The following is a 27,566-nucleotide window of genomic DNA, read 5'->3' on the forward strand; positions in this document are numbered from 1 at the left end:
TCCAAGTCCGAGTCACCAAAGAAGAGCCTGAGTCGAAAAGCAGTCCAGGACTCGAGTACTAACACTGCTACCTACTATGCTAATGTCTTTACTACTATGCACTCAAGACTGTAGCACTCAAGTTCAACACTGTTTGACAAACGTTACTTACACTTAGCTGCCAGAGTTGTACCCTTCCTGCTGACCAGTTGTATAGAACTTGCAAGTCGCTTTGGATATTTATTGGCTATAATGGAGTAACATTGTGTAACTCAGTTGCAATCAGCCATATTGAGAATACTCAGTCTTTACCATCACAACAACAAAAATGTATTCTAGTTTTCAGTTTTTCTAAATTAAAATATGTTGCACCAGAATCCCCCAAGTGTGTCTTTATTCTGAGTATGGCTATATATTCACAATCCATTTACAGTGTGTTCTGCTAGGGAACGAGATGATCCATGTAGGAACAGCACAACAAACAAGCTGGAGGACATTCATTAAACAAGCAGGCTATGCCATTATACAAATTTACAAAAAGGTTAGCCCTTTAACATATTGAATGAATACTATTATATATATATTTTACTTTAATAAATAGCTACCGAAAAAGTTATTAAATAATTTTATTTCACGGTGTGTGCAGCCTTGTTTATTCACTGTGTCCATGAGGAGGCTGTGACAAACTTCGTCTAGGTTAATTTGCATACAGTTGAACTGTAGTTAATACATTAACTGTAATTATCCATCCAAAGTAGCGTGCCTGTCGCGCGCAATGCTGCATCCAAGTAGCGTTGCCCAAAATTGTTTGTGTCGACCGTTTGGTGGTAACAGAGAAATGAGGAATTATAATTATGACCAAGCCCCATGGTTGAAAGCTGCAAGCTGCAAGCTGGAACCAAGGACCACCCACCTCGCGATGAGTCTATCCAAGTGAGCTGTTCGCAATGTTTCCGTGGTAGCCAGCTTGTTTGAAATTGAAAACATATATATTTCCTATATCATGACGATACAATCGCTATAGTTATAGGTCATGGAAGAAAGGCTGGTAACAGCTTTCTCTGGGATTCCCAATCTTTACTACAACGCATGTCTGCAGCCAGGCCCGTCATAGAGGGACAACAAGGCGAGATAATACTGACATCATTGGAGTGATAATACAATGGATCGTTATTAATTCCCGTGGGGAAATTCGGGTGTCGTAGGACAGGAGACTATATGATGGGGTTATCCATATGTAACATATAGGTAATATAATAGATATAATGGAATTATTCATTTAGTCTCTGCCGAAACCTGCTGGTGACTGTCTGTAACTATGTATTGCTTGCTGTATTATTAATAAAATGTATATCTTAATATGCAATGGATGATTATGATATTGACATTTGATCAACTTACCAATGTCAAGAAAAAACTACAATATTAAATTCGCCATGACCATAAAGGGGTGTGAGGGCATCATCTTATCTATCTAACGGACATTTCTTCAGTGAACGCCCATCAAGCAGCCAGTCGGAGCTCGGCGCATCTCCTCGCGTTGTTTGCATGTTCGCGCATTGGCTACATAAACAGTAAGTCAACTGGCCGATCACAAACCCCGCTTTTTTTTTTTATTGATCCTCAAATCAAGATTCAAGAGATTTATTTGTCAGTCACATATACACGAGTGTAGTGAAATGAAGACTGTGGCCATGCCTGGCTTGATTGTGCAAGAATACAAATAATAAAAAAAAACATGATAAAAGATACTAAGATAAAATACAATGCTAGCTTATGAATTAAAGGTAATGAGTCCTATATACACTACTATACAATTATGCTATATGTAACTATACTATACTAACTATACAAAAACATAGTTATGTTTTTTTAAAGTGACCTTTGCTTTTTCCTAAAGTGACCTGTAGTGTTTGTGTGTGAGAGTGCAGGAAGTGTAGTGTGTGTGTTCATGTGTGCTTGTGTGTGGAGAGATCATTGTTCTGATGGCCTGGGGATGAGTCAGAGTCTCTCTGTTCAATCACAAGTCACAACTGTTGCTAGGGAAGTTGTGATTAGAGGAATAAAAATAAGGCAGGGTTTGAAATAGGTTAATTACATTAATAATTGATCCCAGAGTATAACACTAATAAAAACAATATATATATTAAAAAAAAAAAAAAACAGTAGGCATGTCTCGACTTTTGTCTCACTTTCCCTTTTCACTTTGGTAATTCAAGGACTGGGTCAGTAGGGGGTGCCATTTCATCTACTTTCAGCTGTTGGCCTTGAGTGAGTACCAAGTGACTCATCCTCCTGCGCTGTCCATCAGGCTGTCCGATGCAGTCACGCCGGTCCTCCTGACTCATTCTTCGGGTAAAAGACATGATGTTGTTGACCGACACTCCCACAGAGTCCAGGAACACTGCACCAGGCATCAGGTGATAGTGGTGGTGGGAGTGATTATTATATACATTCTGAGAACGGATACAGCCATGTGGTTTCCCCATTCAGGCTCATTACGGTCAAGGAAACTAGAAGAAAGAAGGGTCATCACGTCAGAATACCAACATTATATGCTCTGCTTGGTGTCATTTCTATTGAAGCCTATATTAATATTCAAAATACACAAGCTATCTGATGGACATCAACCAATATATCAAACGTTAGCTAGTTAAAAATGCAACACATTGCCGATGATTCATGAAACTGATCAATAAAGATATCTTATCTCTTAATCTCACGATTCTGACAAGTATAACAGTTATTTAAATCACAGGTCAAATGAGGAGATGGCGATCACATTCAACTCAATGTCGGCCTAACTGAAAGTTTCCACACTTCGCACCAATGTGCGTTCACATTGCAACACAGTCACTGATGAGATGACCCTTCCGTCTTTTATCGTTTCCTTGATTATGGTTAATGAATTCATGAAGAGAGACCTCCCTCAAGTGATGAGCTGTTCATTTCAGAAAATGTATTTAGGCCCTTCATACACATTGGAAGTAAGCAGCATTTATACTTCCATACACCAGAGGGCACCTGGTTTCCTTTATTGAAGCCATAGCAGCAGTCAGGAAGTCAGCTCAAAGACATTCTTGACTGTCATTTAGTTACAAGTAAACTATTACTACTTGAGCTGCACAATCCATCCACACCTATAGCCTTTAGAACCATACGCTCTTCACAAACGCGTACGAAACAAAAGCCAATCATTCACTACATTCCATTTGAATGGTGTGGGGAATTCCTGTTTTACAATTAAGAGAACAGGTGGGTGGCCTGGACTGGTAAGTCAATCAGAAATAGAAGCGTAGATGTACAGTAAAGCAGTGTTTAATTTTTTTTTTTTTAAAGAAACACACCGATGCGTTATGCTTTTTTATTTCAATTTATTTATCTTTTAAAACCAATAGGAATTGGGGATGTCTTCAAAATGGGTACAATGATAAAAAACTGACCAGGTTCTTTCTGTTCTACCTCTTATCCTTCAGAGTCAGAGTAAGGGGTTAACAATTTAATCTTAGGCTCTGTGTGGGTGGGTGGGTGGGTGTGTAGGTGTGCGTGTGTGTTTTTGTGTGTGTGTTCATGTAATACATATGATGCGTGGGGAAGTCCTATTGTAAACCCAGTAAGAGAGGGAGTGAGCAGCCTTAGTGAGTTGACAAAGTACCGGTCATAAGAATCGCCAAATGTCTTCCTGTGTGCAACTGACTGTGTGACTGAGTGCTGAGACAGACTGAGACAGAGAGTGAGAGAGAGAGTGAGAGAGAGAGAGAGATAGAGAGAGCAAGAGAGGAATGGAGAGACAGAGGGAGAGCGAGAGAGGACGGTCACAGGGTTTGGGGGCTTTTCCGAGGTGGACTGAATATTGCACTCCCGCGAGATAAAAAAAAAAGAAAAAAAAGTGAAAAGACAACATGGCTCTAGAAAAAAACTAAACGGAAAAAATAAAATTAAAAGAAATATTTGATAACAAAGTGTCTTTACCCCAGCCAAACTCTAGACTGCCACACTTATCATAGCTAGTGAATAAATATAGCGGACATATTCAAAACTAAGTAAACCCCTAAATTAAAAAGTGACTTCAAGCGAGTGAAGGGGAGGGGGAGGAGAAAACATTACTGCATTTTCAGCGGAACCTTTTGGAGATGTTTTTTTGTAGTTTTTTTTTGTGTGCAAAAAATTCACGTCATGTAATAATATGAACATGTGCTGCAGGGCAAAAGATCCATGTCATGTAATAATATTAACATGTGCTGCTGAAGGGTTTAAAAATATTTTCAAAAAAGGTACATTAACCTGGGCCAATCATAATATTATCAATAATTAAATGAAATAAAATTAACAATATTAATATCATTTAACATTTGTACGATTTTTCATCACCGTTGTACAACGTGTGTAAAAATAAAAATACATAAAATGAATGAAAAAGAAGTTATCCCATGATTGAATTGATGCTGGAAATAAAAAAGAAATAAAAATAAAAAAATCAGGATGGACTCAAGTCAAAAATTTCGGGCCCGTGGTTGACCACTAGTAACCGGGAGGCGGGCCTATCTGTGTGCTTTGACCTTTGACCTTCTCATTCATTGGTTCGGCTGGTGGATCCCTAGATCTGGATTCGTTCGTTGGATCGATCGCTTGCTCTCTGTGATCAATTTACCATGACTGTGTTTTAACAAATCACCACAACAACAATTACAGATAGCGTTCTCTTCATTATTCACCTCCCCTCGTTGGAATAGTTTTCCCCACTAGTTGTGCACTTTGAGTGATGCACAAGACAGACGAGCCTACTGCACGCAGCAGTTGTGGCCGTTGGCATTGCGCAGACGCATCTTGGGTCTGTATTTCTCGAGGTAAAGAAGCTGTTTGGAGTTGAAGGCTCCACGTCTCTTCCTGCCGAGGGAGAGGGGCGGGATGAAGGAGACAAGATTCTATTAATCCACAAAAAGAACCAATAAAACAGCATCTATAGTCAGCATTCTCGTCTGATAAGACGCATGCAATTGCCAGTGATAACACTGACAACAATTAAGGGCACTATATATTATATACGCATATATATATATATACAGTACATATTATCGCAGGAATCACAGCAGGGGTTACTTACTGCCTTATGAACGCCACCGCATCCTCATACTTCATCCCAGTCTCAATGAGGGCTAAGGCCACCAGCACAGGAGCTCTGAGAGAGAGAGCGAGAGCGAGAGAAAGAGGAGAATAGAAATACAGAGAGGGGGGGGAATCAGGGTGATATGAGAGGGTGAGAGAGAGTGAGAGATATGAGAAGAAGAGGGGGGAAAAAGTAGGGAGAGCGAGTAGTTAAATGTCAAGGTTCACATGGTTTCATAGTTACAGGGGGTGGGGGTGTAAACCTGGGAAACAGGCCTGGGAAATCAACAGGGGATCCACGGCTTCACTGCTTACCCCGCTGGGCTACTGTGCTCACACCCTGGGCCTCTCTCTCTCCGCCATGCTCACCCTGGGCCTCTCTCTCTCTCCGCCATGCTCACATCCTGGGCCTCTCTCTGGTGCCCTCGCTGGACCAGCGTGCTCACACCCTGGGCCTCTCTCTGCTGCCCTCGTTGGACCAGCGTGCTCATACCCTGGGCCTCTCTCTCTGCTGCCCTCGCTGGACCAGCGTGCTCACACCCTGGGCCTCTCTCTGCTGCCCTCGCTGGACCAGCGTGCTCACACCCTGGGCCTCTCTCTGCTGCCCTCGCTGGACCAGCGTGTTCACACTAGTGCACTGCAACCTTGCCCAGGCCCGACGGGGCCCGGCGGGTTCGGGCTGGGTAGGGCTTTTTTTTTAATAAATAATTCGGGCTCGGCCGGGCCCGGGCACCGCCGTTTTTTTTTTTTTTTTTTGCGTTTTTTTTTCTTCTTCATATAACTAGGGTTATATGATAACCTTCGTTTTAAGATTCGCTTTCTCTTTTGCGCCAGAGAAACATTTGGATGTAATTACTGCAGCGCGCAGAGAGAACTCAGGGGACAAGTTCAACTCGATTGGTTGTGTTGGAATATAGCCAGTTGGCGAACGTTTTAATTTGTTCTTGGGATGTATGTAGCCGGTTTTGTTAACGGTGTTCAACGCGTTGCTGACGTCTGGTGAGTGATGTTTACTATTTGCTGGGTCGCGACTGCTACTTGTTTTGTTGTGATTTTCATTACGTTGCTCTGCTCGAAATCTGATTTCTGTTTTCTGTTTGTTTGTTTGACTGAGTAGGCTATTGTGAGTCGTGTGTGTGTGTGTGTGCGTGTGTCAAAGAAGATTCTATAGCCTTCAATACGTTTTACGAGGCTGATGTGTGACAGTGTGAGTCAGTCTATATAAGCGAGCACTGGGAGAGACGGCATTGCGAAACAGGCTATGTAAATGCTTCTTAGTTTTGTTTATTTATTACGTTCATATAAAACCGTGTTTCGAATATTTAAAAAAATACAAAAAAATTTATATTTTAATAATAATAATAATAATAATAATTTTTTTCTGGTTTTCACGCGGGCTAGGGCTTAAAATATTATTTACAGTCGGGCTTATTTTCGGGCAGGGCCTGAAGTTCAAGGGATCGGGCAGGGCTCGGGCTTTATTTCAAGGCCCTTGCAGACCACTAGTTCACACCCTGGGCCTCTCTCTGCTGCCCTCGCTGGACCAGCATGTTCACCCTGGGCGTCTCTCTGCTGCCCTCGCTGGACCAGCGTGCTCACACCCTGGGCCTCTCTCCGCTGCCCTCGCTGGACCAGCATGTTCACCCTGGGCGTCTCTCTGCTGGACCAGCGTGCTCACTAGTGCACTGCAACCTTGCCCAGGCCCGACGGGGCCTGGCCCGGCCCGGCGGGTTCGGGCTGGGTAGGGCTTTTTTTTTTAATAAATAATTCGGGCTCGGCCCCGTCGGGCCTGGGCAAGGTTGCAGTGCACTAGTGAGCACGCTATTTACATATTATTTACAGACGGCTTATTTTCGGGCAGGGCCTGAAGTTCACAGGCTCGGGCAGGGCTCGGGCTTTATTTCAAGGCCCTTGCAGACCACTAGTGCTCACACCCTGGGCCTCTCTCTCTGCTGCCCTCGCTGGACCAGCGTGCTCACACCCTGGGCCTCTCTCTCTGCTGCCCTCGCTGGACCAGCGTGCTCACACCCTGGGCCTCTCTCTGCTGCCCTCGCTGGACCAGCGTGCTCACACCCTGGGCCTCTCTCTGCTGCCCTCGCTGGACCAGCGTGCTCACACCCTGGGCCTCTCTCTGCTGCCCTCGCTGGACCAGCATGTTCACCCTGGGCGTCTCTCTGCTGCCCACACTGGGCACTATGCTCACACCCTGGGCCTCTCTTGCGGGCAGGCACATAACTGATAAGTTACGGTAACATGACCTTCTTGCCAGGAAGAGATATAAAAGAGGAAAAAGAAGAAGCATCCCTAGCCTACTTCGTGTGTCAAAACTCCATGCTGACGAGAGCATTCCCTCGTATGGGTTCCCCTCACAGAGTGTCCATGAGGGTTAGAATGAGAAAGGAGTTGGGGAAACAACAAAATGAGTCAGCAGTGTGAGAAGAGACGGGTGAGCACACTGTGGGAAGCTGTAGGGAATGCTAGCTGTCCCTGATACCATCTTTGGTCAATTTGCATCTATGTGCAAAATTCAATAACTGATTTTCTTTGTCCAGTTTTCTGACATTAGTAATGTGCTCGAGTGTCGTTTCCAATTACGCCATAAAAAGGGAGATCAAGCTAAATAATAAATCCACTTGACTCAGTTTAAAAAAAAAATAAAAAAAAAGGAGGGGGGGGGGAATCACGAAGTGCAACATTACGTTTGTAGAGGTACCATGCAGTAATTGTGACACATCGACAATCGTTTTATAATTGTGTGGTAACCTTACTAATTTCAGGTGAAGGGAGTCATGAGATACATAAGGGCTGGTATGAAGTGGAGCAGACAGTGGTGCCGTTGCTACCCCCAAGCGACTGCAGTAAACACAGGAGGGGGCGAGGAGATGAATGCAGAAACACCAGCCTGACCAATACTGGGACTTTCAAAGCCACTGGAATGCCACAGCAATGCTAAAGGCTGGAAGCCTCAGAAGAACTGATCGGCCCGTTCTGTGTGTGTGTGGTCAGAGCAGGCATGTTCACACTAACTTATCTGCGTCATGTGCCTCTTTCGGCCTTCGACATGTTCTCTCACTTGTGCCGCTGTTCGACGTGACTCATGAAATTCAATGTCATACGTGTCACAGTATGTGTCAGAACATTCAACTGCACAAGCGCTCACAAGACGAGGCACGGACACACGCTAGTTACTAGGGGTGGGAATCACCAGTTTAATCACGATACGATATCGATTCTTTGGACAACGATACGATATTATCCGATATCACACAGTCTGCCACGATACGATTAGATTCAGGTGCCTGCGATCGATATGAGACGATATTATGTGCCCATTTAATACAATCAGTAACATTTAAATCAACAAAAAAAGGCAATGGAAATATCATGACATTTTTATTTTTGAGCTCTTCCAGACATTTAAATGAAAAACAATCTATTGTTTTTAATACAAATAGACCTCCTGTTCACTGTTTTTGGTTAATTTTTCTTTTTTTTCCTCGATATTAATATCCTATTCACTGTCGCAGAGCTGTATTTTGTCTGGAAAAGCATATTGGGAGTCCCAAGGTGCAGTACCGGCCAGATCCTGTTAGTGGGGCTATCCCCGAGAATGCACCCTCCCAGTCCCCACTTCTCTCTGCCTATGGCTCTGGGTTAGCTTGTTAGCTCACGCTAAAGTAACGTTATCTTCGATCTTTAACGCAACGTGGGCATAATGGAGTGACGAGGATTGCAAAGCAGGTTAGATGCATTGGACCCGTTGTGGAATAAAACAGCAGGGACATGTTTTGGGTCACAGAATAGGCACACTAGTCTTGCTCTAGTGACGCTCTAGACGCTACTGCTGTTGATGTTAAACGGAGTTTGAGTTTCACAACACTGGGCGCGGGGCGATGACGTCGCCGTCGCCGGATTTTCAAAATAAGAGTATCGCAATATGAATCGATCTTTTTACGCGGCATCGATCCTATTTGATTAGTGATAATAGATCAATATATCGATCTGGATCGATGTATCGTCCCACCCCTACTAGTTACTAGGGGTGGGAATCACCAGTTTCATCACGATACGATCAGGGTTTCCGTTAGCCGGTAATTACCGGTATTTGACCGGCAAAATCTGTTGAAGTCCGACATATTTAATCACTACGGTCATAATGTCCGGTGAAAATAATTCCCTCCAAGCACATTTTGATTATTTGAATTGTATTCAAATAGGCTAAAATTAAATAGCCTATGCGATGAACGAAACAATGATTACATTTGTTTCATCGTTGCTTCACCAAGCAGGTCTAATAATGACAACGATGTTGTCAGCGGGAGCTTGGTGCTAGATTTGCGAGAAGCATGCAGCTGCAGAGCCACAGAACCCACAGAGCTGTGCCCGCACAGTGCAATACTCCAATTCAGCCATTGGCAATTCAGCTGTTGGGTGGGGGGCGCTGCTGAGCGGTCCCCAGACCAGACCTGAAAACACTGCTGCTCTGCAGCTGCATGCTCTCGCAAATCTAGCACCAAGCTCCCGCTGACATCGTTGTCATTATTAGACCTGCTTGGTGAAGCAACGATGAAACAAATGTAATGATTGTTTCGTTCATCGCATAGGCTATTTAATTTTAGCCTATTTTAATACAATTCAAATAATCAAATTGTGCTTAGAGGGAATTATTTTCACCTGACATTATGACCAGCACCAAGTCGTTGGGAGGTGGAGATAGTCATCACGCAAACCCACGATAATGTTGCCGTCTCTCTCTGCCAAATTTCTCAGTTCTTCGCTTGATATAATTAATACAAATGTCCAATATAACGGAATTCGTTATCTCATAAAAATGTGATTATAACAGACTGCTGTTTATTAATGTCGGGCAGACTGCCCACCGACACCTCAAGTCGGCAGCAGCACGAAGTCTCGAGGGACTTATTTTATTTGGAATATATTAATGACTGTATATACGCAAAAGTAGCCTAGTTTTAAGTTAAAATATTATAAATGCCTTGAGGATGTCATTCTTTATTTAGGCCTATCAATTGTTTTTAAGCTCAATAAACTCTGACCGGAATTGATCCCATTTGTCCGGTAGATTGAAATCTACCGGACACTCAGACCGGCAAAAAGAAATTCTAACGGAAACCCTGGATACGATACGATATCAATTCTTTGGACAATGATACGATATTTGCCGATATCACAAAGTCTGCCACAATACGATACGATTCGAGTGCCTGCGATCGATATGAGACGATATTATGTGCCCATTTAACACAATCAGTCACATTTAGATCAACTAAAAAAAGGCTACGGAAATATCAATTGACGTTTTTATTTTTGAGCTCTTCCAGACATTTAAATGAAAAACAATCTATTGTTTTTAATACAAATAGACCTCCTGTTCACTGTAAAGCGACATTTTATATATTGAGCTTTAAACTTTAAGTCAAATGTTTTGGAACTCACGCAAGCTAAAACCCCTCCCTCTCCCAAACTGTTTTATGTTGCATGATGATCATGAATACATTTAATGTAGGGATGTCCGATATTATCGGCCGACCGATATTATCGGCCGATATCGGCAGTAAAATGTGATATCGGAAAATATCGGTATCGGTTTAAAAAAAATTAAAAACAATAACAATATTGCATACAGTGAAATTATTAGTTACCTGAAATTATTCCGTATTTTTTGGGGGGGAAACCCTGCATATATCGGTATCGGTTGATATCGGTTGATATCGGTATCGGAAATTAAGAGTTGGACAATATCGGAATATCGGTAAAAAAGCCAATATCGAGCATCCCTAATTTAATGGTATTCATGTTTAAATATCAACATTATCTGTCCATCCTCAGTAAATAATATCAATATAATAATACTCCTGACTTCATCTGGTATTTTCAAACGCACACACACACACAGAATGCCCCCACCCCTCCTCCTTCCCCTATTCTCTCTCCGTTTCTCTCTCGGTTAGCTGCTTAGCTTAGTTAGCTTAAGCAGCTAATGTAACATTAATTTAGATCTGCCCACACGACGTGGGCATAAAAGAATGGCGACGATGCAAAGCATGTTAGATGCATTTGACCCGTTGCGGGGGAAAAACTGCACAGACTTATATCGGGTCGCAAAATAGACGCTCTGTAGCGCTGTTCTGCTGTAATGTCTACACAGAGTTTCAGACTACTGGGCGGATACGACTCGCGGATTTTCAAAATAAGAGTATCGCAATATGAATCGATCTTTTTACGTTGCATCGATCCTATTTGATTATTAATAATAGATCGATATATCGATCTGGATCGATGTATCGTCCCACCCCTACTAGTTACCAATACCACTCTTACACGACGACCCTGGTTAAAATATTGCTCATTTGTCCCGAGGTCCGTCCCGTCCTGGGCAGGGTAACTTACACCAAAGCCATGAACAGGGGTAGGTTCCAGGGCATCATCATTTATACTGGGCCAGCAAATTTATGTCCTTAAAGCATCGCATCCCAAATGGATTGTCACATTTTAACATGTTGAAAAGTACCCAGGCCGTTGACCTTTCATTTAGCAGAGTTTTAGTTTATTACTCGTCACCAAATGAAAGCCTTCCACAACTATTTACAGCGTGCAAACCCTGTAAATATGAACATCACCCTATTATTGCAAGATTTCATGTCACACTAGTACACCGTCACCGAAGCCAAGGCAGTGTGGTCTGTGAACACGGGTAGACTATAATCCAATTAATACACAGCCAACCCAGGTAGGACCCAGCGTCAAAACCCTGCCCCACCTGCGTCATAGTCCTGGGCCAATCCACACAGGATGACCCACTTACACCGACAGGCAACACGGGTTGGTCCCGGGTAACCGTGTTGGTGTGTAAAAGGGGTATAAACTGTCTCTGCTTTTCAATTCCACAGACACATTGACTGCAGTCTATTGTGTCTTTATAGATTACTAAACCCACTGATTGTCCATTTACAGAGGCCCACGCAATGACAGAGAAAAAGGCCAACCACTTCGATACCATGGATGAATCACCAGCATGTAATAAAGATGACACATGGGGCAGCCCAGGGACAGGCACAGCAGCAGTATGGGGCGCTTCGATTAACACCCAGGAAAGGCAGTTTGAATTGTCCGATCGATGGAAAGAAGAGTGAGCAAAACAGGATAAGCAGGTGGGGGATTAACAAGGGGAAAGACACACCGAGACACCTGGGTGGTCGAGTGGATCGATACGCTGTGTGGCTCTAACCAGGACAGGGGTTGAGGAGAGCAGGGGCTGCCTGGTAGCCATTAGGCCCACATCTTTCTGGAGTCACTTTAAAGCTGGGGGAAATTAAATGGGCCTCAACCCGGAGCACACCCGGGGGAACACCAAAACAGCAGCGCCTTGAAGGGGTGGCCCGCACTGCCAAGGGGACCCACTGCCCCTCTTTTTTTTTGTACGTTCGCAAGCTAGCGTTTATGTTTATGTTGACAACGACAAGCGACACCGTATATTTTAAGGTGAATAAATTCACTCTGAACATATGCAGTTTATATATAAACTGACTCTTCAGTCAGAGCGTCCAGTGTACACCATGAGCCCTCAGAATTTCTGAACAACTTGAGTGCACTCGCTCTGACACACTGAAAGCCAATTTACCTTAAAACAAGTTTTGTTTAGCTAACACCATTATGCATCGGAGCTGTAGTTTCGCTGTGATCAACATGGCTAACAAGCAAATACATTCTTTCTATTTTAAGGAATGTTCTGTAGGATATGTCAGCAACATAAGAAGCCAGCTACTAGGGGTAGCGGTTTGTGTGAAATAACAAGAGCAGATTAGAGCGTGGGTCAACTGTGTGTCTGTATTGCAACTAGTGCAAGGGCCTTGAAATAAAGCCTGAGCCCTGCCCGAGCCCGTGAACTTCAGGCCCTGCCCGAAAATAAGCCCGACTGTAAATAATATTTTAAGCCCTAGCCTGTGTGAAAACCCGAAAAAAAAAAGTATTATTATTAAAATATAATTTTTTTTGTATTTGTTTTAAATATTCTAAACACTTTATATATTAACTTAATAAATAAACAAAAACGAAAATGTCCAATAGGTCTGCCTAAATAACGCATATCACGCTGAAAACCGCTTTCACATATAGTTTTGGTGGACTCGGTGCGGTTCTGGGGGTGAAGTTGCAACATTGTTGCATTCTTCATTTGGTTCTCCTGCATTCACATAGAAATCTGTCAGGCGGACCGAGACCTTCTGAACAATGTCACGCGGTCGAAAAGGGCGCTTGTCTATTGGACAGTGGAAATGTGTGTGTGGCTGCGATCCCGTGTGTGCGCGCGTGTGTGTGTGTGGACTGCGGAGCCCTCCAGATCAGCGGAGCCGAGTTTGACATGGCATTGATCCATTGTTCTATTGAAGCACATTACCACCATCCTCTCGCTAAACAACTTGTAGACCACAGTGTTTTTATGAGTGCCCACAAGTAGCTGTTTTATTAATAATATAATAAGCCGCGCGCCTCTGTAATAATAATAAGCCGCGTTTTTTCTTCCTTCTTCCCAAGATGCACAGATATATAGATAGATAGAGAGATTAGATGCAGTGTGCTTGTTTTGCAGTGAGTGCTGCGAGCAGTGGTAATAATAATCACTTCCTATATTTGGTTCGTGTTTGGTTCGATCAAGCCGAACCGAGACCGACGTTTTCAGGCGGACCAGAGTTCGCCTGCTTGGTCCGCGGACCGAGTTTGACGCGCATTTACACAAACCCGAAAAACCGGACTATCGAATTCTGGTCCGAAAGTCCGGACCAAAAAGCCTGTGTGAAAGCGACCTAAGAAGCATTTATGCCTCCCTCCCAGTGCTCGCTTATAGAGCAGCCTCGTAAAACGTATTGAAGGCTATAGAATCTTCTTTGACACGTCACACACACACACGACACACAATAGCCTACTCAGTCACTATACAAACAGAAATCAGATTTCGAGCAGAGCAACATATGAAAAGCACAACAAAACAGGTAGCGAGTCCGACCCAGCAAATAATAAACATCACTCACCACGACGTCAGCAACGCGTTGAACAACTTTAACAAAACTTCTCCAACTGGCTACATACATCCAAGTACAAATAAAACGTTTGCCAACTGGCTATATTCCAACACAACCAATCGAGTTGTCCCCGGCCTGAGTTCTCCCTGCGCGCTGCGGTAATTACATCCAAATGTTTCTCTGATGACAGCTTGGCGCAAAAGAGAAAGCGAATCTTAAAGGAAAACGAAGGTTATCCTATAACCCTAGTTATAAAAAAATATAAAAAATAAAAATAAAAAAACCAAAAAAAAAAAAAAAAAAACGGCTGTGCCCGGGCCCGGCCGAGACCGAATTATTTATTAAAAAAATAGCCCTACCCAGCCCGTCGGGCCTGGGCAAGGTTGCAGTGCACTAATTGCAACCAATAACATGGGCATCATATAGCTTACATCCTGGTCCCTGCTGGGACGTACCAACTGAACACACCACTGTGGGGGGTTATATAACATTCCCCATTCCCCTGTAACAGTAGCCAGACGCGTGCGTTCATCAAGTCTCCCTGCCAGTCCTACCAAAAGGACAAGTTATACAGACATGCATCATCTGACAACCATAGAGCTGCCACGCAACGTCACGTGGAGTTGATGAAAGGTATGTCATGTCTGTTTTAATTTCAATCAGAACTGTATTTGGAAGTCTGTGTACTAGCTATCGATGCATGTTTATTCAAATTTGTATAGTCAAATGTTAAATAAAACCCCTGCCAATACATTAACTACTGTAGCAGTAAAAAATAAATATAAATCCAATACCTTCCGACTAATGCTAATTTATGTAAAAATTAATGCGTGATGATGCGTCTTATCTTCATCTGCTACTTGCAGGTGAAGACAGACCTTCGCAACAGGCTGCAGGGGGAGCATATTGCAGCCTGCATGAGGGTTTCCATCAATGGTCCCCCAAGTTGGGGACTTACGCTACCAGGAGGCCCTTGAAATGTTTTTTCAGGAAACTTAGGAAAATCAAGTGCAATGACCACAACTGTGCAATGTGCCATTGAACCATTGGCTTTGTAAGGGTTGTAAATAGTTATGAGTGTCGTTTGTGCCTCCCTGTATTGTAAATAGTTCATGTGTGTGTGCTGCATGTATAGTTAATTTATTCATATTTATTTACATAATTTATGTGCAATTGTTTCATTTCAGCTCAGTGTAGTGAAATACACGGATACCAACAACCGCCTTACTGCACGCGTCTATGACGACACGGTTGACACCACGTATCCGTGACACACACGCCCCGCGACAAGTACTACACTAGTAGTTTTGGGGGGCCTACCACGCCCCCTTAAAAAAATACTAGGGGAAACACTATTACGCTACGTCTTTTAAAAGTACCAACAATTGTCAAGATGCAAGGTTTTACAGGCACCAAATGCAATCAACTAAAGTAAATTCTAAATTAAATCAAGGTTAGATCAAATCATTACAACCCTACAAGTAACCAGCCACCAGCTAACTAAGCCACAACAGAGAGAAACAGAAAGCGGCTAGCTGCTTACCGGCCTAGGCCCGCCACACAGTGCACGGCGATGCAGCAGCCCGGTTCATCGCGAAACTTGGTCTTCAGCAGGTTGAGCCAATCGTCCACGATCTGGGTGGGAGGTGGAGCGCCATCATCAAAGGGCCAGTCCTAGGAGGGAGGGGGAGGAACAAAATGATGCGAGGCACGTGTGGGTCTAATGTGGGATGACGCTGGAGCTGAATCCCAATGGACCTATCTCAAACCCTAACCTCTTTTCTTGATCCTCCAATCACAACTGTCGCTTACCCTAGTTTTGGAGTGCTCTCGACTAGGTAGTGGCCCTTCAAAGTGAAGCTAAATCCTAGGTAAAGGACTTACATAAATATGTAAGTCCTTTACCTAGGAAATGAGACACCCCTCATTTAGTCAGAGGTAAAACAATGTAAAGGAAAAAATCAGCCTTTTGAGAAACTGAATTTCTCAAATTGGTTTATCTAAGAAAAAACAGAACTTTTTCCATTGACATCAGCAATTCCTCTTCCCCCACAGCCAATCTCTTGTGGGGTCCCACAAGGCTCCATTATGGCCACCCATCCTCTTCTCCATCTATATGCTGCCATTAGGCAAGGTTAAAAAACACAACAGTCCAATTTAAACTGCCTCACAGAATGTCTTGACATTAAATGCTGGATGGCTTATAATTTCCTCCAGCTAAATGAAAACAAATCTGAAATGATTTTTGGTCGCCCAGATTCCATTAAACTAAATCACTAACAGCCAGGTCAATTATCCACCTATCTTAAGCCTCACACCAGGGGCTTTGGTACGATTTTTGTTTTGGCCTCTCGTCACTGGCTTCAAGTTAGTTATAGAATGGACCAATCTCAAACCCTGCCCTCTTTTCTTGATCCTCCAATCACAACTGTCGCTTACCTCGGACAAACAAAGTCTGTCCGAGGTAAGCAACCGTTGTGATTGGAGGATCAAGAAAAGAGGGCAGGGTTTGAGATAAGTCTATTGTTTTCAAGGTCCTGAACCAACTGGCTCCCTCCTGTATCACAGATTTCTTGAGCCCTTACACTACCTCCAGGTCTCTCAGGTCGTTTGACCTGGGCCTCCTGGCCGTCCCACGTTCAAAACTCAAACTCAGAGGCGACCGTGCTTTCACAGTGACAGCCCCTAGGCTAGACCAGGGGTAGGCAAATAAGTTGGCCGAGGGCCACATTTTTGTATGGGGGGGGGGGGGGGGGGGGGGCGGAAACAAAAACAATGGCTAATTTAATATATTGATGGAGAAAACATTTTAACTCTGTGACAGACCACCTTATAACTAAGACATACATTTGTGGCAGAGGCAGATAATGGACAAAATAAACGAGCTGCATAGGTGGCCTAATAAACTGTAAACGACATACACATTTGCACTGAACATTATACCTTTGTCTGTTTGCCATTTTATTATAAAACCAGAGACAAGCGCCTCTCTTATCGGTCTATCTTACATTATGCGCAACCAATGTGTCTATCTGACTGGAGCGCACTGGACTATTGAGAAACTATAGGAATTTTCCATTGGTTCTCCCAGTCCATGTGACCATTTCTAGCATTTCCATTGGCTATAGTGACAGACAGATATATGATAAATGGATAGATACAGCGGATTAGATGCAGTCCAGAGAAAACAACCAATCTAGATATTTCAAGATTCTATGCTTTACATCCGTGCATTCTCTGAGATGCACTACATTTTTAGATGACAATCGATTCCGATACAATAAAGCAAGTCTTTATCGCAAACAAATCCAAAGATATTTAATGTTTTACAAAACATGTCTACTGTTGTGCCCGGCTTTAGAGGGTTAAAAGCCTAATAGTATTTTTTATTTAGTTAATAAATGTCTCATTGTAATTCCTTATATACCTAATGTAGCGCATATTCTTGAAGCAGATTCAGCTTTTTTTGCTCTGATTTGACTTCAGTTTAATTGCATTGTTACTGTTCACATGTGTGGTGCCGTCAGTCATATATAAGTAAAGAATAAGATAAAGTTTGAATGACTTACTGAACTGATGTTTTAATTTCACACCACATATGTGGTGTGGCTTGTTTGTTATTTCAGAACCAGGCGCTGTCCACCGACTTTTTTCATGTTGAGCAAGCACTACATTGCACCTCGCTGCCTACCTGTTATTCACTCTCAACATGGATAAAACAACGTATAATAAGCATTCTTTAGGTGGTGGTAGCTTCTCTATTTGGACATTATAGCTAACATATAGTCTAGCCTAGTTGGTCTGATATATAAAAAAAAAAAAAATTAAATTATACCGGTATATATATTCTGAAGGGCCAGATATTATTGCTGGTGGGCCAATTTCGGCCCGCGGGCCGCTTATTGCCGACCTGTGGCCTAGACAATGGAATAGCCTTCCTTCTTCCATCCGTCTCGCTCCATCCGTCTGATTCTTTCAAGTCTTGGCTTAAAACATACTTCTATTCACCAGCGTTTGAATCTTCCTGTTCCACCCCAGGTGAAAATCTGCATAAAATGTATACCTAGCTCCACTTCTATAAGGGCTATTTGCATATTCTTGGTATCTAGGTACATCTATGGACCTCAGTGAATGTATTCACAGTGTCAGAAATATTGTGTCTATTACTAGGCTTGCTTAAATTGTGATGAAACAAAGGAAAATATGAATTATGATTTTTCTTTTCATCTTTGACAGTGAATAACACCATGATAATAATGACCAGACTTAAAAAACTGCCACTGACCTCGTTCAGTACCCTCTTGAGATCATGTGTACAAAAAATCGAAGGAAATTAATAAAGGGAAGATGATAAAACCGACGGTTCTCTATATACAGTACTGAATTCTCCCATCCGGACCAATGCAATTTGAAATATTATTATAGAATTTAGAATAATATGCTTATACATTACCTTATTATAGCCAATTCGCACATTTATATATATATATATACATATAGTATCTTTCAAATGCCCAAGTTCAATTTGGATTTAGTATCACCAGGCGTGCATAATAACATAATATTTATTGATAAAGGATTTGCACTACAACTCGTACACCTACTGTGAATTGTACCTAAATTGCACCTCGTCCCATTTCTGCCTTGCACTATATAGTATTGTATATTAGTACACTGCACAGTATTGTATATTGTATGGTAACTACGTCTATTCTGCATCGAACATTGTACATATGTCTAAACTGAACACTGTGACCTCATTTCTTTACTTCTAATTTTACTATGTTATTTTATTTCATACTTATCTTGTCTTGCACAGTCTCTGGAGCGTAACAGTAAGAAGCATTTTGTATAAAAGTATTCTGTACTTCTGTATGACAAATATTAAAGAAACTTGGAAACTATCTACTGTAATTTACGGTCGTTTTTTCCCCCCTCACAGTGCAACCATTTTGAAACAAATTTCAGATCTAATTGTTCCTACATGCTAACAATAGGGAGGAGAAACTAACTGCGTTTCAATATTTGTCAAATCGTTACCTTTTGTGGCTTATTATCGCGAATTATTATAGTTATTGCCATATTCATAATTCAACTCTGAACTTTGAACCCCGATAAAACTTGAAGGGAAATGTAGTTTGGACAAATTTCAACGCTGATCCACAGCTATGCACGCCCTCAACAAAATGGCAGCAGAAAAACTACAATTCCGTTTTTCAACATTTTCAAAATGGTCGCCGTCGCGGATTATAGTTCAGCAAAACGAGAAGGTAAAACCATATTATGACACTTTAACCTATTGCTAAATGATAATATACATTCTACGTTGCTTTTGTGACATGTTAGTGATCTTAATACTTGAAAACGTTTGATTTAAAAATCGCTAATTATTTCCATCACTCATAAAAATATGCCTACCGGTATGATCATAATGTCAAAAGGGGTCGGTACCGACCCCGTGGGGGGGGGGGGGAACAGGTTAATGGGTTTTGTGCCGCTTGTATATCGTGTGTATGTCTTCTATGTACTGATCTTTGCATGCCAGCTTTACTGTATTGTAAAGCGTTATTATTTACGAGGCCTTGTATAGCACTTTGGTCAACTGCTGTTTTTAAACGTGCTTTATAAATAAAGTTGACCCGACTCTACTCTCCTCTGCTTTTTACCACACGTGGGACCCGCCAATAACGGCAGCTCATTTTAATTTCCTGCATGCTCTGATCATTCGATTGAGCATAATATTTAGGTTGCATAATATGGCAAAGTGCAATACCTTTTGAATGTCCCGAGGTATGCATACATGCATATTAGAACTGGAGTCGGTCCCTGGTGCCGGACTATGGACGCCCACGGCTCATAAGATAGTTAGGATGGGTCAAATGCAGAGGACAAATTCCTGGTGTATGCAAACATTTACTTGGCAAATAAAAATAGATTGAAATTCTTATTCTGATGGGTCAGACCAGTGTGGATAAAGTTCAGTGTCTTGCTCACAACAGGGGGTGTACAGTGGCTATTGCAGGAGCTGAACCTGACCTTTGAGTCAGTCCGAGCTGTAACCAAGCACGGTCTGAGACAGTCTCTCTGACCACAAGGTTCTATATTAGCATCGACCGTATTCACACCGTGGCCATTTCGCCTTTTACGTCACGTTATGTCAACGCGGGAACAGGGGTAAAAATAGGAATCCCAACCTTCAGCGTGACATGAGCAAAATGGCCGCCGTGTGAATACGGCCAATTGTGTTGACTTTTATTTATTTCACGAGAGGCAAAGACGAGGATAGACAGGGTGGCGAGGCGACGTGAGCGGCTCTCAACAGACTGATGAAATGAGAGGCGGCAAGAGTGAAAAGGACTAAATGTGTGGGGGTCGGGCGGGAGGGGTGGGCTGTACAAAGTAGAGCAGGATTGGTTTTATTTATCTGGGCCAGGGCTCCCTTTAGCACAACAGGAGACGACGCCTGAGGACAGAGGAAACACGTGCGCCTGCACTATTAAAAACACACGCGTCACAACAGTGACAGGCACCAGCAGGAACCAACGCACACACTTCGGGATTAGCATGGGCATACATTTTCAAATATTCAAATAGTGGTTAAATAAAAAAAGAAAAATCACATTAGTTTATGCAAATAGTTTTCCCTCGTTTTTACCGGCAACTACACTGTGTAGTGTATTGAGAGGGGACCATATTAGCCGTTACACCGCTGAACGGCATGCTAGGTTCGCTATTAATATACGTGTAATTAACATGGAAACTCAGACATTACGTGAGTGAGTGACTTTTGGAATGAATGATTTTGTTCCAGAAAATAACGTTAGCCTGCTGCGACTTTCAAATATGTAGCTGTTAGCAATGACAGCAGCCAGCTAACTTTAGCTCGCTTGTTTGATTATGTCATGTTTGAAGGAGGATTTCTTCTTTTATCTAGCTTGCAGTAAGCACCCTGGCAAGAGATACCAGTTTCTGAGGGACAAACAGTCTCCTTTAACCGGCAAGATAAGAAATGCTTCTTTCTGTTTTGCTCCTGAGAGTGTGCTAGATAAAATAACAAGATAGTGTAAAATAGTATAATATAAGTATAAAATAGAAAGCCAAGTACGTAAACAAGTGTAAACAAAACAAAAATATTCAATATACATATACCGTAATTCCTCTAATAGTAACCCCGGCTTGTATTTGTTTCAACTGTAGTGGGTACCAGGCTTGTATTAGGAGGAGGCCTGTATAAGAGCGAGGCCTATATTTCAAATTTTCAAACGGATCATAATGAATAAATCAACATTTTGTGTCAGTTTGAACCCAGTAAAATGTACTGGGTTCATTTATTGAAACCAAGTACTGTATGAAATAGTAAACAGTGCAATTACAGGTGGTCACTGGTAATTTCAACGTTTTCAAAGTGAAATCAAGTAACTAGCTCAGTATGCAGCTCAGTATATTAGTAACCCGGCTTGTATTAGGAGGCCGGCTTATAATTGCTTAGCTCAAGAGCGCACCCGGCCATTAATAGAGACCCGGCTTGTATTTGAGACCCGGTTACTATTAGAGGAATTACGGTATACAGTATATGTACTGTCTATACTGCTGTACAGTCTATACAGTCAGCTACTATACCGTACAGTGTAGAATGGTGAGGTATAGCTTAGCTTGTGGTGCATGAGTAGAAGCTAAGTGAAACCATCAAGCTAACTTACATGTACATAAACAAAAAGTGAATTACTGGCAATATTCTTTGGTGCACATGTGTGTGTTGTTTATGTGCGTGTGTGTGTTTATGTGCTTGTGTGTGTGCATTTATGTGTGTGATGCCATGCTCACCAGGACCTGGATGCCCTCCTTCTCCACTGGAGCCTTGTCATAGGTGGCGTCACAAACTCTCACCAGCGTGTTCACCTCAAACTTCTTCAGCTCCTAACAGACATTAAGACAAGAGTTAGACGGTGTGTCCACTGAAGACCTCTTCTTCAGCATGTGGCACGTTAAAAACAATTCATCAATTGAACCGTTACACTGAAGAACCATGTACTGTATTTGCAGTACCCAGCCTCTACAGTCTTCAACTATGAATGAAAACAATAGTCTAACTTACCATCTTTAGATAATTAAGTTCTCAACTTCTACTGTGTTTAACTACGAATGGACACAATACTCTAACTTACCATCTTTAGATGATACGAGTATGAAAGTCCAACGGACATATATGGTTCTTAGTCTGTGGTACTAACTTAAGTACTACAGCTACTACTGACAAGTCTAATAAAAAAAATTAAAATGTGAAGCGAGAGCAAGAGCGAGACAGAGAAAATGTGAGAGGATTTGCATGTTGACACACACAGACACACAGACAAAAGGAAGTACCTCTGTGAACTTGCTGAGCTGAACATTGGTGGGGTTGTGGGTGATGAGGAACCTCATGCACTCGTAGGCAATCTCGACTGCAGCGGGGCGGTTCATGTTGGCGAGACGGCTTAAAAAACAATTACAATACAATACTCTTACAAAAAGAATGTGACTTTTGGCTCAGATGTCAGCAAGGAGTTCTAGTAGGTTTCTGTATTATACTTTTTCTTTCTTTTTTTTTTTAAAGGAAAAAATAAATAAAAGGACAACACGTGGAAAAGGAGGGGTCGGGGATAACTGATGCACAACTACAGGATGGTAAAAAAGAGAGAGGGGGGCAACGTAAAGGATGAGCTAGTCCACAATAATCCGGGATGTAAAAAAGAAAATGTACAAAAACAAAACAAAAATAAAAAAATAAAAAATAAAAAAAAATGGGGAGTCTATCCAGGAGTCATCCAATCAGTTTACCCCATTCAGGAGAGCTGTTTGTGATTGGCTGTTCAGGGAGAAAGCAGAAAGAAGATTTCTCTTATTGGCTGGGACAGGGGAGGGCAGTCTGGCCAAGGACTACGCGGTATTCCCAGTCGGCCGTTGGAAGAGTCAGGGGTTCCCAGTGTGCTGGCAGTCAGGGGGGCTTCTGGGTTGCGTAGTCCCTTGGGGGGCGGCCGATTCACTTGTCCACGAAGGCGAGGTGCTGAGCCTGGCAGAAGTCTCCGCTGACACTCACATTCGCCATATATGTACGGCCCAAATCAACACTGAAGCACTGCGGAGAGGGGGAGGAGACATGAGATTTGAGTCAGTAAAAAGGCATGTGAAAAATTATGGATGCACAGATACTAGTCTGCATTATCAGGCTAAAACAGGGTATTACTGTTGGATGTAATATGAGGTCAATGTCAGGCTAAAACAGAGTATTACTGTTGGATGTAATATGGGGTCAATGTCAGGCTAAAACAGAATATTACTGTTGGATGTAATATGGGGTTAATGTCAGGCTAAAACAGGGTATTACTGTTGGATGTAATCTAGGGTCAATATCAGGCTAAAACAGGTTGGAGAATTTGCCCAATTCTAAAATCTGGTACCAAGAGCCAAGTGTAACATGTCAGAATTGTTTTCCCTTGCATTCTTATGGTAAGACATGTTCAATGACCCCAAACGGTCCAAGTCCAATACCGTTCAGTAAAAGATTCATATCAGCTGAAAAATATAGGTTCAGGAATCTGGATGGATCTGGCATCCCTAGTAAAAGAAACATTGTTATTTGTGCCTGTACCTGCATCAGATCTAGTCTAGAAATCATAAGGTTTGGAATCAGGGCCTGGCGATATGCCCAAAATCTCACATCACAGAGTTTTTAAACAGTATAGTCTGTGCTTGGCCTCGTTCAATACACCTGTGTGAGACACGCTCTCTTACACACAAAAATACACACGACCACCCCCCCCCCCACACACACACACACACTAGTCGTGCTTCAAAAGGGAGCCTCACAGATCTTGAAATGTCTGGTTTAAAACCAGCCAGAGAGGCAGTCACTCATCCTGTGCCAAGACCTCAACAGTCTGAGCCCTGACTGGAGGGGAGGGAGGAGGGGAGGAATAGTAGACTATATCACTGACGCACACACAGTGGTAGGAGGGAGGGAAAGGGCTTGGACTTTAGCACCATGTCACAGGCTGTAGTCACAAGGTGAGGATTATAGGGTGGGCGAGGCTTCAAACAGCCCTGGTTTTTTCGCAGTCCCACGCTCCCCTCTTTCACCTCTCTGAGAATCTGACATGAAACTCATTCCCTCTCCTCTCCACCTTATTCATCCCTCCTTTTCAATCTTCTCTCCCCAGGATTTTAACATCCCACTTTGTCCCCTTTAACAACACAGTCCAAAGTATATTGAAGTGTGAAGGTGAAGACTAGACCAGGCTGTATCATAAAAAAAAAGTGGCATTCTAGGACAAGGCATCTCCATGTTGCAGCGATCAGTCTCTCAGCCCTCTTGCTTTCTATTAGCACAAAGACAGCATGAGCAACAGAGTCGCCACCACTTCCACAAAGAAGCTCTTCAAAGAAAGAGCCCCCCTCCTACTCCCTCCCTCTGACCTGCTCTTGCTTATTCTCTTAACAAGGGACATCCACAGAGCCCGTGTCATCAGAGGGAATCGCCAGCCCACTCTCCTCTTCACCTCCCATCCTCTTCACCTCCCATCCTCTACCTCCCATCCCCTCTTCACATCCCATCCTCTAAATCCCACTCTTGACCTCCCACCCTCTCCACCTCCTATCCTCTCTCCACCCCATCCCCTCTTCACATCCCATCTCCACATCCTCTATCCACGTCATCTCTCCACCTCCCATCTCCTATCCTCTCTTCACCTCCCATCCTATCTTCACCTCCCATTCCCTCTTCACCTCCAATCCTCTCTTCACCTCCCACCCCCAATCCTCTCTTCACCTCCCATCCCCACCTCCAATCCTCTTTTCACATCCCACTGCCAATCCTCTAATCCTCTCTCCACCTCCCACCCTCTCCATCTCCTATCCTCTCTTCACCTCCCACCCTCTCCACCTCCCACCCTCTCCACCTCCTATCCTCTCTTTACCTCCAATCCTCTCTTCACCTCCCATCCAACTCAGTGTTCAGGCATCCACCGAGTACATTACTTGCCCACTGGTGTATGCGTTTAAAATAGTTTTAATAGAAATAAAACCCATTTAGCTAATTTTTGCAGAAAGCAGAGCTATTTATTACGTCTGTGCAACAGAGTTGCAGCGCAGAGTAGCTTAAAGGCAGAGATATGCTTCAATGTTGGCCGTCGTGGATATTTTGCGAGTGGGAGCTACCGCTACCCAGGCCACTGGCTGACGTGGTTCTTTTGAGGGGCTGCGGATCCTCTTTCTGATGCCTTTAATTACCTCCTCTAACACTCAACACAGGGGGGGGGGGGGCTAGAGAGAAAGAAAGAAAATGGAAAGCAGATTCTGAGGATGCATCTGCTTCTAATCCTCCAGAAGCAGACATGCTGAAGATGAGACATGCAGACAGACAGACAGAGTGGATGGGGAGGGAGAGAGACGCACCTGATAGGAGGCTGTGACACTAGAAGACAAGAGGATAAACAGACAAGCCCCAGAGGTCCCAACAATAGCAACTATTGATGGGGATGAAAAGCATGAGGGGTGGATGTATACAGCATTGAGTCGCAACAATTTGCGTGGCGATAGTGTATCGATAGACGATGCCAAATAAGTATAATAAAATGTTTTTATTTTTATATATATATATATTATACACCTTATTGCTTTACAATCGCATTTTGTGGCAATAAAAAATATTGGTGAGGTGAACAGACTGAACACCATCTTTTTTTTTATCCACTTTTTCTCCAATTTTTTTTCTCCCATCCCAATTTTCATATCGTCCAATTCAACCCTCCAGTCTTCGAACGTTGTTTCTTGCCTCCCACAAGCCGGCTGCAATGTGGACTAAGTCATACATAGCACGAGTCCCCTCCGATACTCGAGGTAACAGCAGTCGCATCTTTTCACCTGCGCGGCTCGATCTTTCAGCGTCGGGGGTCTGGGCTTTGGAGGGGCCCCGCCCCCGTCGCTTCTTGATTCTACTGCGCAGGCGCACCAACCGACTGTAGGAGTCGCTGTCCACAACGCCCGATCCCCACCCTTCAGTTTCCCTCCCCATAATACGGCCAATGTGTATTACTGTGGACGACCAGCTAAACTGAAAGCAATGTGGAGAGCGGGGCTCGAACAGGAGGCATCCTGTTCGAGCCTAGTCTCCAGCATTCGTTGCGAGCGCCTTGCCCACTGCGCCACGTAGCCGCCCAGACTGAACACCATCTTATTAGATAAAAAATATACTATATATTTGTATCTTAGATAAAACAGATATATATTTGCAGTGTTTCCCTTATATGCATTCAGCATAGCTGCTGAATCAGGACCGCTGCTGCTATGAACTAGACTGGTGGGTGCTTAATGTCTGAAGGAGTCAACTGAAGCAGGGGTTCTCAACCTTTCTGCTGCCAAGGCACCCCCGTGTCCAATAAAATATTCCAGGGCACCCCTATATACGATAAAGACTTTTCCGGTCCTGTCTTTTTTGCTACAATGATGACAAAAGTGCTTGCTTTCAAAATAAGGTCTAAATGGCTTAGTACTGTTGACATTACACTGCTTGTAGTAGTAAATCAAATAGCATATATTTTTTAATAAAATTACAGAAAATTATCACTAGTGCTATCTGTTGCAGCTGCACTGTTTTCCATTAAAATTGCATATTTGGATAAGTGTGACCATTTCTCAAAAACAGAAAATCATGCATTTATTTTAAATACAGAAAAGGATCACCAAGTTACCATTTCTCAAAATATAAATAAATACAGAGGACTAGACAATTCCACGCGGGGAAATTGTGAAAGTGTGGGTGATGCCTGTGCACCTCCGGCCAACAGGAGAGGGTCTGTATTCCTCTGGAGGACAGCTAGCTAGCCGTTGTGGACACTCACCTTTCCACAGCAAAACAGTCTGCAAAGCATCTTGTTTGAGAAATGCAGGTTTCCTTATGGACCAAAATGTCCTGTTTAAAGTCGATTTGTAGCCAACCTGTCCTGTTAGATGCACAATGAGAAAGATCTGTTAAAGATCTGAGAGAATTGTTGAATAGAATACACAAATGTTCTAGAATGTACTATTATGACATCATACTGTGACATCACAAATGTACTAGAATGTTCTGCCAGCTTCACACAGATATGTGGTGCTGAATGGTATCAACACCTTAACTGCTGCATCATGAGATACTTGCTACTCAGCACCACACTCAGACCAACATGTTTCCAGGGGCACTTCACTGAAACGAGCTCTCCAGGTGGTATCAGATGAGATTTCAATGAGTTCTTCAAAGAGTTTGGATGGAGATGTGTCAGGAAGCTTTGTCTCAATGTTGTCTGTAAAGGGGTTCTTTATCCAGAGTAACTTGGTGATAATTTTCTGTGTTTTATTAAATAATGATTTTCAGGGTGCCAGGGTGGTGCACGGCCATCCCGGGTTCGACTCCCGGAGCCGGCGACCTTT

The 27,566-nt window shown here is 43.0% G+C and overlaps 1 protein-coding gene across 4 annotated transcripts in view; it reads right to left on the bottom strand.

Annotated features, from left to right (window-relative positions):
* Positions 1-3,281: 3,281 nt before the first annotated feature.
* ptp4a2b (protein tyrosine phosphatase 4A2b) overlaps positions 3,282-27,566 on the bottom strand; it is a 98,400-nt gene continuing 74,115 nt past the window's right edge. For all 4 annotated transcript variants that reach the window (XM_084313223.1, XM_084313224.1, XM_084313226.1 and 1 more), the window contains 6 exons: positions 22,941-23,238; positions 22,488-22,596; positions 21,948-22,040; positions 15,667-15,797; positions 5,084-5,158; positions 3,282-4,866 (listed from right to left, as the gene is read on the bottom strand). In XM_084313223.1, the coding sequence (XP_084169349.1) occupies positions 4,761-4,866; positions 5,084-5,158; positions 15,667-15,797; positions 21,948-22,040; positions 22,488-22,596; positions 22,941-22,945 (519 nt within the window). In that variant the 5' untranslated portion in view covers positions 22,946-23,238 and the 3' untranslated portion in view covers positions 3,282-4,760. The remainder of the gene's footprint in view (positions 4,867-5,083; positions 5,159-15,666; positions 15,798-21,947; positions 22,041-22,487; positions 22,597-22,940; positions 23,239-27,566) is intronic.

The sequence above is a fragment of the Notolepis coatsorum genome (genome assembly GCF_963971535.1).
Source record: "Notolepis coatsorum genome assembly, chromosome: 4".
NCBI lineage: Eukaryota > Metazoa > Chordata > Actinopteri > Aulopiformes > Paralepididae > Notolepis > Notolepis coatsorum.